The sequence below is a fragment of the Odocoileus virginianus genome, chromosome 1, assembly GCF_023699985.2.
Source record: "Odocoileus virginianus isolate 20LAN1187 ecotype Illinois chromosome 1, Ovbor_1.2, whole genome shotgun sequence".
Classification (NCBI taxonomy): Eukaryota; Metazoa; Chordata; class Mammalia; order Artiodactyla; family Cervidae; genus Odocoileus; species Odocoileus virginianus.
Genome location: NC_069674.1, coordinates 13379763 through 13392020, shown reverse-complemented (window position 1 = coordinate 13392020; position 12258 = coordinate 13379763). Strand labels below are relative to the sequence as shown.

The window sequence follows — 12258 nt, the reverse complement described above, 5'->3', positions numbered from 1 at the left end:
ACGGGCGGGTAGTGCCTAAATTTAGGGCTTTCCCCAGGTGTATTCTCTCTCTCTTGCTATCCCACAGTTTAAGTTGCTATCTCACTCTGGCTCCCCCCAACTGCCCTCAGGGCATTCAGGCCCGTTCATTACCCTAAGCAATGCCGCCCGCTCCTCTCCATTCAGCCGCCACTTGCTGCTGGCGGATGCAAGCGTTGGGGTTACTTTTCTGCTGGGAGTTGTTTTAAGGCATGTAATCTGTGGGTTTTATTTATTTTCCCTCCCAGTTAGATTGCCCTCCGAGGTTCGAAAACTTCCCCAGACCCGCCAGTGAGAGGGTTTCCTGGTGTTTGGAAACTTCCTCTATTAAGACTCCCTCCCCGGAACGGATCTCCATCCCTAACTCTATTGTCTCTCTTGTTATCTTTTATATTTTGTCCTACCTCCTTTCAAAGACAATGGGCTGCTTTTCTGGGTGTCTGATGTCCTCTGCTAGCGATCAGAAGTTGTTTTGTGGAGTTTGCTCAGCGTTCAAGTGATTTTTCAATGAGTTTGTGGAGGGAGAAAGTGGTCTCCCCATCCTATTCCTCCGCCATCATAGTTCCCTCCTGCTGGTTACCTATTTTAAATATAACAGTGTGTACCTATCCATCCCCAACTCCCTTACTATCCCTTCCCACATCCTTCCCCCCCGCCCACAGAAATCATAAGTTCATTCTCTTAAGTCAGTGAGTCTCCTTCTGTTTTGTAAGTTAAGTTCATTCATATAATAATTTCTTTTTAGATTCCACATATAAGGGGTGTCATACAATATTTCTCCTTCTCTAACTTTCCTCACTTAGTATGACATTTCCAGGTCCGTACCTGTTGCTACAAATTTCATTCTTTTTAATGGCTGAGCAATATACTAATGTACTGTACCACATATACCATTGTATATACGTAGCACATTTTTTTTTGTAAGCATTCTTCTGTTGATGGGCATGTAGGTTACTTCCATGTCTTGGCTATTGTAAACAGTGCTGTAATGAACGCTGGGGTGCATGTATCCTATTGGATCATGTTTTTCTCTGGATATATGCCCAGAACTGGGATTGCAGGGTGATATGGTAGCTCTGTTTTTAACTTTTTAAGGCACATCCATACTGTTCTTCATAGTGGCTGTATCAATTTACATTCCTACCATAAGTGTAGGAGGATTCCTTTTCGCCACACCCTCACTAGCATTTATTTTTTGTGGATTTTTTGATGATGGCCTTTCTGACTGGTGTGAGGTGATATCTCACTGTAGTTTTAATTCACATTTCTCTGATAATTAATGATTTTAAACATCTTTTCATATGCCTCTTGGCCATCTAAATGTCTTTGGAGATATGTCTCTTTAGATCTTTTGCCCATTAGTTAGTTGGGTTGTTTTTTTTGATGGTACTAAGTACCATGAGCTGTTCTTAAATTTTGGAGACTAATCCCTTGTCAGTCACATAATTTGCAAATATTCTCTCCCAATCTGTGGATTGACTTTTCATTTTATTTATTGTTTCCTTTGCTGTGCAAAAGCCATTGAGTTTAAGTAGGGTCCATGCGTTTGTTTGTTTTCATTTCCATTATTCTGGGAGATTGACCTATATTTCTCTTTTTGTGCCCATATAATACTGTTTTGATCATAGCTGTGTAGCATAGGCTGAAGTCAGGGAACTTAGTTCCTCCAGCTCTTTTTTTGTCTCTCAAGATTGCTTTGGTTATTCAGTGTCTTTTGTGTCTTCATACAAATTTTAAGATTTTTTTTTTGTTCTAGTTCTGTGAAAAAATGCAATTGGTAATTTGATAGGAATTGGATTGACTCTGTGGATTGACTCTGTATATTGACTTGGGTAGTATAGTGATTTTGACAATATTGATTCTTCCAATCCACAAGCATGGTATATATTTCCACTTGTTTATGTCTCTTTGATTTCTTTCGTCAGCATCTTAAAGTTTTCAGAGTGCAAGTCTTTTGTCTCCTTAGTTAGAATTATTCCTTTTCTGCCGTAAATATTTTATTCTTTTCAATGTGATGGAAAATGTAATTGTCTTGAATTTCTCTTTCTGATCTTTCATTTGTAGTGTATAGAAATGCAACAAATTTCTGAGTATTAATTTTCTAACCTGCAACATTACCAAATTCATTGATGAGTCCTATTAGTTTTCTGGTAGAATCTTTAGGATCTGCTATGTGTAGTATCATGTCATCTGCAAACAGTGAAAGTTTAGCTTTTCTTTTCCAATTTATATTCCCTTTACTTCTTTTAACTTCTCTGATTGCTATAACTAGGACTTCCAAACTGTGTTGAATACAAGTTATCAGGAGTAGTTTTAAATGAAAGCTGTTGTTAAGAAGGTAAATATAAATATTTTAAATGTGATTTTGCTGTTTTATTTAGCATCCCAGACATCACCTTTACATACTATTTTTGGGGGGTCAGTTCTGTATGTTGCTTCTTCATCCTTTACCTCTCAGTTAAGACAGGTCAGGAAGGTGTCCTGGTAGCATTTCAGTTCAGTTCAGTTGCTCAGTCGTGTCTGGCTCTTTGCGACCCCGTGGACTGCAGCACACCAGGCCTGCCTTAGTACCTAGGGTAACATATAGCTGAACAGCATAGTTGGAATGCATGCAGGTTAGAGAGACTGGAACCAGCTGTGGCATTCACAGGTTATAGGTTTTGTTTTTTTTTTTTTTTACTAGGCAAAGAACTTCATTTATCTTTGTCTCAAACTTTATTCTTAGGCTTCTTCAGCTTCATTAGCTGCAAAGAATAAATTGTATATAAGCAAAAACTGAAAAGAGCTGCAGTGTCCAGGGGCTTAGGCTTAAAAATATTAGAGATCTAGATTTTATCAGATCCATAAACAAAATTTTAAAAAGCAGTCATAATATAAAATAGCAGCTCCCAGTAACTTCCTCAAGATTCATCTTCTTCGGAAGTTAACTCAGATCCGTGTGCTTCGTTCTTGGGAGCCTCGTCAACATTCTCCACGAGATCGGGAACTTCATCCTCCTCCTCTCCAGTGGCACGTGGGGCTTTTCCATCCACGGACTGTTTGGGCAGAGCTTCAGCCAGTCTCCTTAAACTGGTCAGGCTGTCGGCACCAAGCTGGTTTAAGATGCTGGGGAGCATTTCTGTCAGTTGCTTTGTCTCAGCGTGGCCGTACTGGTGAAAGTGTTTGCTGCCAGAGATGCCTGAACTTTAGGGTTGTTAAAGTGGATCACTGTTCCTTGATTTGTGAACATATTCACCTCTTCAATACCAGAGATATTGTTTACCCCTAACTTCTTTAAAGAGAACTGAAGTTTTTTTGTCATCTGCTGTGGCTGTTCTATGAACCACCTTCTTCTTTCTGCGAGCAGTTCCTTTCCCACCAATGCGCACTTGTGCCTGCAGTTTGGCGAGTTTCTCCTGGTTCATGATAGTTTCTTTCATCTTGTTGGAGCAGAAATGGGGCCGTGCGGGGGACTAGGGTTGGCGCTCAGGTGGTCTTGGGCAGACCAGCTGAGGTTAGGCGCACACACGCGGGGACGCAAGATGGCCCACAGGTTATAGGTTTGTGTGCCTGGAGGTTTCTCCCTTGTCTTTCTCTCTTCCCAGGTTCCCATAACTGTGGTCAGAGAATATGTGGTAGGTGGAGTGCAGAGATCATCTGGAAAAGAAGGGATTCCTGGGGATTGGGATGAAGGAAAACTTTTGACAGAGGCTCGTTGGTGGCTGTTGGGTTTTCATATGTTTTAGAGCCATATGAGGTGTCTTCTGTTTGTGGGTCTCTAGGCTCTGCAGGGCTGAATGGAATCAGGGAGACACAGTAGAGAGCAGGGTTTGGCTATTTTCTGACCGTTTTGATGACAACCAGGACTTGGGGTCTGAGGGAAGGCCAGCTGGGTGCTGAGAAACACCTTACCCCAGCAATTTCAAGTTTGCTCATTTAGAACTGTTCCATGTTCTAAACTTGATTAGCCTCGAGAGGAACAGGGAAAAGTTTCTTTGACTCTCCTTTCACTGCTTCTCTAGGGATTCTCTGAAATTGGGTGGTTTATTCCCTCGGTGAATAAGTCTCCTTGGGGACAGAGAGATGAAGGAAAGAAGAGGGGAGAGAGAGACAGAGACACATGTTGGGGCTCTCATAGCACCTTGATCATTGGACTTTTCTTTAAGCTGTTTGTGTGAGGTGTTCCTCTTTCACTGAGAGTGAAGACAGCAGTTGCTTTCTCTGGCTCACAGACCGTGCTCAGCACTCATCAGGTAGGGGGTACCCAGGGCGGATCCCGGAGCCATAGAACTTTGCAGTCCAGTTCCCTTCTCTGGAGGTGAGTAAATGCCATGGGTTCCCCTCTGGGAAAGAGTGAGTGAGAGAAGATGAGGATTAGAAGTTCTAGGCTTTGCTACCATGTAGAAGAAAGACATGTGGGATGCAAAGAGTAGACTCAGGGAGCTGCATGGTGAACCAACTCTACATGCACTGTTTCCTCTAGAGCAAGGAGCACATGCTGCTGTTCTCAGTGCTGGTGACAGACAGCTCTGCCATTACCAAAGACCCTGCTGTCTGACTTCTCTGCTCTCTCTCTCACTTCTCCCCACTTCTTCCTTTTCTATACTTGCCATTCTGCAGGGGATCACCAGGGAGAGACCCCACAGACTGACCAGAATAGTCCTCACTAAAGAGTGAAAGAGAGCCTTATGGTATATAGTAAGAGGGAAAGTAGGTCAGTATGGACATCCTTTTCTATTCATTGACCTGTTAGTGATTCATTCATTGATGTATTTACTACATAAAACTTAGAAGAGTACTTGTTCACTCTGTGTCAGACTGTGTTTTTAGCACTGGAGTTGTGGTGATGAACAAGAAAGACAGACTCCGTCGAGGTCTTTCCCAGCTAATGATGTGAGCTCATAAGAGAAAGATACAGTCTAAAGACAGGACAGAGTTTGAAGAAGCACATGTATTTCTTGAGAGATTCAGTAAGTGCCCCCAGGGTTAGACACATTTGAGAACTGAGCTGCATGTGATGAGGGAAGGAATCCAGTTATCTTAAGGAACTCAGGGTGATCCATTTTGGTGTTTTCTGACACATTTCCTTACTTGTAGGAATCAGGAGATAATGGAGGACATAGATGAGCCAATATTCTCCGGACTTTTCCACACTTCCTATGGTCCTCAGGCCATAGCTGGTTGGAAATAAGGACACACTACACATTTGGAAGTCTCTTCTTCCTAGAACTAGAAATTTGAGACACCAGAATGCCGATGGATGCTACCTTAAGTCACAATTCTAGTTCCTGGTTCCAGATTATGCAGGATAGATGGGAGTGATGAAGTTGGCAAGAAAAGTCCCAGTGTCTTCATTCTTCTTGTTCCCCTACACTCTTACGACAAGAGAAATCGGCATCTCAGAGCTGGAGATCACAAACTGGGAGCTGCTGAGGCTTTTCCTGCTTGCAGGAGACACATTCACTGAAATGAGAGGTAGAAATTGACTTCTCCCATAAGAATAAGGAAAAAGAAGTGGATGGCTCACTCCAGGGAGCCTGCTGCCCAGAAGTCAGGAAAAGACTCAATAGTTTGTCTCAAAATAGCTCTTATCTTAATGACATTGTCCTGAGTGGACACCAGCTCCGTGCCTGTCATCATCCCAAGAGGCAGAAATGATGATACAGATAACTGAATAAAAAACATTAAAGGGAAGATAAGACAAATGAATCTGTGTTCAAAGGAAAGAAGGAGAAGGAACCATGTCCAAGTGAGATTGACTAGGAATACTTTCTTGGAACTGTTGAGATGCAACAGTTATTTCAGGGCGTGGATGTAACAGGTCCAGAAGACAGATTAGGACACTCAGGATGGAAGGGGTCATGCTCTAAATGAGTATGTTGTGGCCATGGAAGTAGACAGGGTGGTCAGGAATGGTGGCAGAGTTGGAGGCAGATTGTCCAGTGAATTGAGAGACAAAGGTGATTCCTCTGGTTGGTGTGTTCTTATGCATAGAGTGATATTGGTGATGATTTCTTATCTTACTGGAGATACACACTTATACTGATATAGTACACATACTTGTTATTGTTATTTAGTCACTAAGTTGTGTCCGACTCTTCATGACCCCACGGACTGTAGCCCACCAGGCTCCTCTGTCTGTGGGAATTCCCAAACAAGAAGACTAGAGTGAGTTTCCATTTTCTTCTCCAGGACATCTTCCTGGATCCACTAACTAACCCATGTCTCCTACAATGGCAATCATATTCTTTACCACTGGACCACCAGGGAAGCCCACATATTGTTTATAAAACATTTAACATCAATTTTGTACAGAGAATAGTGAAATATGAACCAGCCTGGTCATTCTGTGCAGCCTGAAAGAGCAAGAGACGATATCTTGTCAACCTGTGAATGTCTTTAGTGCTTTGAAATTAGCAGCATGTTATCTCTCCTTTGCCCTCTAGATTTCAAAAAGAGCAGAAGCACTCAGCTAAATGTTGAAAAATTACTCTAGTGCCACGGAATTTTATTTCCTTGGCTTCCCTGGCTCTAAAGAACTACACAATATTCTCTTTGCCACCTTCTTTTTCTTCTACTCTGTGTCATTAATTGCAAACATGGTCATCATCTTTATGGTTTGTATTGATAATCGTCTTCAGTCCCCCATGTATTTCTTCCTGGGTCACCTCTCTGTCCTAGAGATGCTGACCACAACTGTGACTGTCCCCTTGATGCTCTGGGGTCTGCTACTTCCTGGGATGCTGGTAGTATCTTTGACTGCATGCTGTACACAACTGTATTTGTACCTGTCTTTGGGAACATCGGAGTTGTTATTATTCGCTGCCATGGCTGTGGACCGTTACGTGGCTGTTTGTAATCCTCTGCGGTACACCATCATTATGAACAGCCACACCTGTCTCTGGGTGGTAATTGCATCCTGGGTATTTGGCTTCCTGTTTCAAATTTGGCCAGTCTATGCCACGTTTCATCTTAGTTTCTGCAAATCAAATGTGCTAGACCATTTTTACTGTGACGGAGGACAGTTGTTCAAACTATCATGTGATAAAGGCCGTTTCACAGAGCTTATGCTGTTTTTAATGTCTATTTTTGTTCTTTTTGGTTCTTTGATGCCTACAATTATCTCCTACACCTACATCATCTCCACCATCCTCAAGATCCCTTCAGGATCTGGCCGGTGGAAAGCCTTCTCTACCTGTGCCTCCCATTTCACCTGTGTCGTGATCGGCTACAGCAGCTCTTTGTTTCTCTATGTGAAACTCAACCACACACAGGCAGCTGAGTACAACAGAGTGGCATCACTGATGGTTTTAGTGGTGAACCCTTTTCTGAACCCTTTTATCTTTACCCTCCGGAATGACAAATTCACAGAGGTGTTTCGAGACGTCATGAGAAGCTGCTACCAACTCCTCAAGGATTAGCTATGTCTTAAGGACCAGCATGGACTCATCATCTTGGGGCTGAATAAGCTGAGAGCTCTGATTAATCATTTTCATCATCAAGTAGTTTATGATCTACAATGTGACTTTTAGCTTTTAACAGTCACCTCCTTATTTTTCAGTGGATATATTCATTTATACACATTATTCTAGTTAAAATACATCTCACAAAATACATTTAATGCAACTTCCCTGGTATTCCAGTGGTAAAGAATCCACTTGCCAATGCAGGGAAATAGGTTTGATCACTTGTCCGGAAGATCCAACATGCCACAGGCAACTAAGCTTGTGTACCACAACTACTGAAGCCCATGTACCCTAGAGCCTGTGCTCTGCAAAAGAGAAGCCATCACAATAAGAAGCCTGAGCCCCAACGAGAGGGTAGCCCTGACTCATCCCAACAGGCAAAAGCCCTCATGCAGCAAAAAGACCCAGCATGGCCAAAAATATAATAATAAATAAAAATAAAACAAATATATAAAATTAAAAAAAAATTTAACAACGAAAAGTATAAAAGGTGTTCATGATTATTAAAAACAACACTGAGATATTTGAGTGGGAAATGTACAGAGAAGAATCATTCATTCTCTGACAACTGACCTAGATATTTGAATCTAGGTGCTGGGTCATCTTCACCTATCTTGTCCTGTGTTTCCCTGGTTTTCTCAAAGTCTCAGCTTCCCAAGTGATTTCCATGAGTGATGCCAAGTCCAACTCCAGGATTTAACATTTTCTTGAGGCTTCTGGTCCAAGGTGCAACAGTGATGATGCCTTTTTGGAGATTTTCTCAACCAGCAGTTGTAAGAGGAATTCACTCCTTAACAACATCAATGTTGAATGTGTTAATACAGACAAGTCTCTGTTTATTATGCTAGAAGTTTGTGATAATATTTAGTTCTAGGAAATGGATCAGAAGACTCAAGCAGATGGAGAGAGGCACATTGACGTTGCATCATTCCAGTTGATTTTTAACTATGACTTGTGCTCATTTTATGAAAAATGGCAATTGTTTTTGGAAATGTAATAATAAATATTTCAGATGTGATTTTGCAATTTTCCTCAGCATCTCAGCCATTCTCATTGATATGTAGCGCTTTTGGGATTAATTTTGAATATTTTTAAACTTTTACCCCTCAATCCAAGCAGCTGAGTGTGTGAGCAGGGCTATGAAACCCAATCGCATTTGAAGATCTAGAGGGAAATGTATGACTGAACAACCCCACTTGGAATGCACGAATGTTGGAGAGATGGCAATGGGCCATGACATTAACACATTGGTGGTAGAGTAGGTGGCAGATCCTCTCTGTGGATCTCTGACCAGGATCCATAACTATGATCAGAGGATGTGGGGTACAGAGAGGGCAGAGATCATCTGGGAAAGACGGGCTTCTCATAACCCTGGAGATGAAGAGAGGATTTGGACAGAAGTCCATTTGGCCACCAGGTTTTTGACAAGTCTTGAATCCACTTGTGGGGTCACAGCTTGGGGGTGGCTTCGGCTCTGTACGGGTCCATGTAATCAGGGAGAAGCATGTAGCAGCTGCATTGGCTGATTTTGACATCTGGGATTGTATGGTAGTGGGCAAGGAAGGTCCAGGGAGTAAGGCAGCCTGGGTTTTGAGAAGCTGCTGACTGGGAGCTTTCAATTTCGCCCACTGCACAGAACACCATGGTGTCCAACTTTATTAGCCTCAGGTGGGAAGAGTGGAAGTGTCTTCAGTCTTTCCTTGACTGGTGTGTCTCTGAACCTGTGCAAATTTTTCCTTCAGTGAATAACCATCCTTGAGGGTAGACAAGGGAGAGGAGGAAAGAGGCAGAGAGAATGAGAGAGAGAATGAGAGAGAGTGGGACAGCCAGATTCCTCTTAGCACCATTATTTCTGTACTTCTTTCAGTTTCTGCACTTGGCTAGTTATTCCTCGTTATGAGTGAAGACAACACAATCAGGCTGCCCCCCAAGCATTGCCTGGTATCAGCCATCTGGGGGTGGTGGTTGATGCCTGAAGGACAGGAGACCTTTTGATCCTTCCCCTTCTCTTGAGATGAATGTCTTCCAAGCGATTCTCCTCTGTGAAGGAGAGAAGAGAAAAGCATCTCTTTGGGAAGGCTGAGCTGGGCTGGCTTCTCAAAGAAGGAGTAAAGGGAGGCAGCTGCAGAGTAGATCAGCTGTCCTTCAGATCATCCCTCCATAGCAAAGAGCAGGGTGAGGATGCGCAGTGCTGGGTTAGGCACAGCCCTCTGCCTGAGAGACCCACCACCCTGCTCCCTCTTCATCTCTTCCTTTATCACTTCTCATTTTGTAAAGGATCTGCAGAGAGAGATTACAAGTTGACTGGAAAATGCTTTAGGAAAGAATGAGTGGAGGGAAAGCTAGTCAGGTTGGACATTCTTTCTCTATTGTTTTGTTCTTTAATCTACTAATTAGTTATTCACTGAATAATATTTATAGAGTACACACTTTGTCAGGCTCTCTTCTTATCACTGGTTGTGATCCTAGAATGCCAAAGAAAGTGCCTTCTAGGTGCTTAATTCCAATGTGGGATTTTGATGTTAAAATGATAAGTACAAATGTAATATGATTTGAGATGGTGATGGAAGCCAACAGAAAGAGAAATACAGCCTAAAGTGTTTAGAGAGTGATCTGTGTTTGTGTTGTTATACAGGCAATGAGTGTAAAAGAGGTCAGTTGTGCAAAGGTATGCATCTAGTGAGCGAGGAGCCTGGCAACTAAGGAACATAGTACCATCTGATTTGGTATCTTCTAACATTTTCCTTGCTCTTGGGCTCTTGACAAAACAGAAAATTCAGAGACAAGCAGATATGTTTGGGGGACTTTACAAGTTGCTCTATGAAGCTGAGATGATGGCAGTTTGGTCTGAGGGACAGACTGTCTATTTGAAGGTCTATCTCCTTGCTGCAGTTAGATCTCCGGAACTTCAGAATATAGAGGATGTTGCCTCTAAATTACAACTGCTTTTTTTGTGTCCTGGTCCTCAGATGGAGACTGTGTCAGACAGATGGGATATAGGGATGAAAGTCCCGAGCCTCTTCATTCCTTGGGACCTCTCCTCCCTCTTGGCATGTGATCATAAGAGGAAATATAATGTCAGAGCTTGAGGTCATCAGGTTGGAGCTGGACAGGTTCTTCCTGCTTAGAGGAGACACATTCATTGAAAGCACAGATGGAAGATATCTTTTTATAACAAGAAAAAAGTTGAAGAAGTGGATAATCCATACTAGGGAGCTGAAACTATTTACCTCAGATTGATTCTTGAACTCATGTGCTAGGACTCAAACCCAGTCAAAACCTTGGTACCTGGTTTCAGGACCTAATGGAGCTCAGGTTCTTGATGTCTCATCTCAGAAAGAATTCAGTGAGAGACAAAGTGATAACTAAGGAGTGGATTTCTTTAGAATAGAGAGAAGCACACTGCACAGACTGTGGGCCGTCTCAGAGGGCAAGTCTGGCTGCCTTGAAATGTGGCGTGGTTAGCATTTATGGGCTTTGTAATTTCATAGGCTAATGAGTGGGAGGATTATTCCAATGATTTTGAAGGAAGTGGTAGAGAGTTCTAGGATTTGTGCCACCACCCACTTTTTGGTCTTTTGATGGTGACTTGAAAGCATCACAGCACCTCTGGGTGTGTCATATAGCTTTCTGATTGAGGATCAGTTCAGTTCAGCCATTTGTCGTGCTCAACTCTTTATGTCCACATGGACTGCAGCACACCAGGCTTCCCTGTCCATCACCAACTCCTGGAGCTTCCTCAAACTCATGTCCATCAAGTCGGTGATGCCATCCAACCATCTCATTCTCTGTTGTCCCCTTCTCCTCCTGCCTTCAATCTTGCCCAGTGTCAGTGTCAATCTTCCAGTGAGTCAGTTCTTCACATCAGGTGGCGAAAGTATTGGAGCTTCAGGTTCAGCATCAGTCCTTCCAATGAGTATTCAGGACTGATTTCCTTTAGAATTGACTAATTTGATCTCCTTGTTGTCCAAGGGACTCTCAATAGTCTTCTCTAACACCACAGTTCAAAAGCATCGATTCTTCAGTGCTCAGCCTTTTTTATGGTCCAACTTTCACATCCGTACATGAGTACTGGAAAAACCATAGCGTGTTTTCAAGGTCTAGTCAAAGTCGACTTGTCTTCCACCTTGGACCCATTTGATTCTAATCTGTTTATATTATGTCCTTAAGCTATGTCATTGTATGTCGTTCGTTCTTTCAAAAGTTGTGCCCTATCCCTTTTCCTCCTGTTAACACTCTCAGCAGGGCAAACTCAGAGTCCTAACCCGTGGGCCACAGGGAATCACAGGGATACTTTCTTCAATCTCTTCACATAGAGCAGTTTTTTCAGGATGTGGACAAAACAGTCACAGAACACAATTTACACGTAAATCCATGGCTAATTCATTTCAATGTATGACAAAAACCACTGCAATGTTGTAAAGTAATTAGCCTCCAACTAATAAAAATAAATGGAAAAAAAAAAAAAAAAGAAGAACACAATTTACAATTGATTGTGGTTGTTTCCCTGATGGTTTCCATTGTTATTGTTTCCCTAATGGTTTAAGTAGTGATTTCTTTCCTCAGTCCTTCACCCCATGAAGTGGCAAAGTCATTGGAGCACTTTGCGATGGAATGAAATGATGTTGTCATCTCCATTCAGGGAGGTATTTGCAAGATAATGGTCTTTACTTCCTCAACTCCTCCCCCTCTCTGTCCTATAAAATAACCAGGCATGCACAACCCCCATAATATTGGTCTGAGATATTAGTCTGCCATCATCTTGGTCAATCGGCTTTCCAAATAAAGTATTCCT

General features: G+C 42.4%; 2 protein-coding genes across 2 annotated transcripts; one reads left to right on the top strand and one right to left on the bottom strand.

Moving 5' to 3' along the window:
* Positions 1-2676: 2676 nt before the first annotated feature.
* On the bottom strand, positions 2677-3538 carry LOC110148815 (transcription factor BTF3). Its single transcript, XM_020911024.2, is given in 3 exon segments — positions 2677-3169; positions 3172-3313; positions 3315-3538. Coding segments are annotated over 3 exon segments (516 nt in total). The 5' UTR covers positions 3438-3538; the 3' UTR covers positions 2677-2918.
* Positions 3539-6473: 2935 nt separating this feature from the next.
* LOC110148811 (olfactory receptor 9A4-like) lies at positions 6474-7418 on the top strand. The gene has a single exon (XM_020911019.2). It carries the CDS (start codon positions 6474-6476, stop codon positions 7416-7418), a length of 945 nt encoding a protein of 314 aa, XP_020766678.2.
* Positions 7419-12258: the final 4840 nt, after the last annotated feature.

What these genes read in the sequence shown, in the direction of transcription:
- LOC110148811 (XM_020911019.2), top strand. Translation starts at nt 6,474, where the DNA reads ATGTTGAAAAATTACTCTAGTGCCACGGAATTTTATTTCCTTGGCTTC.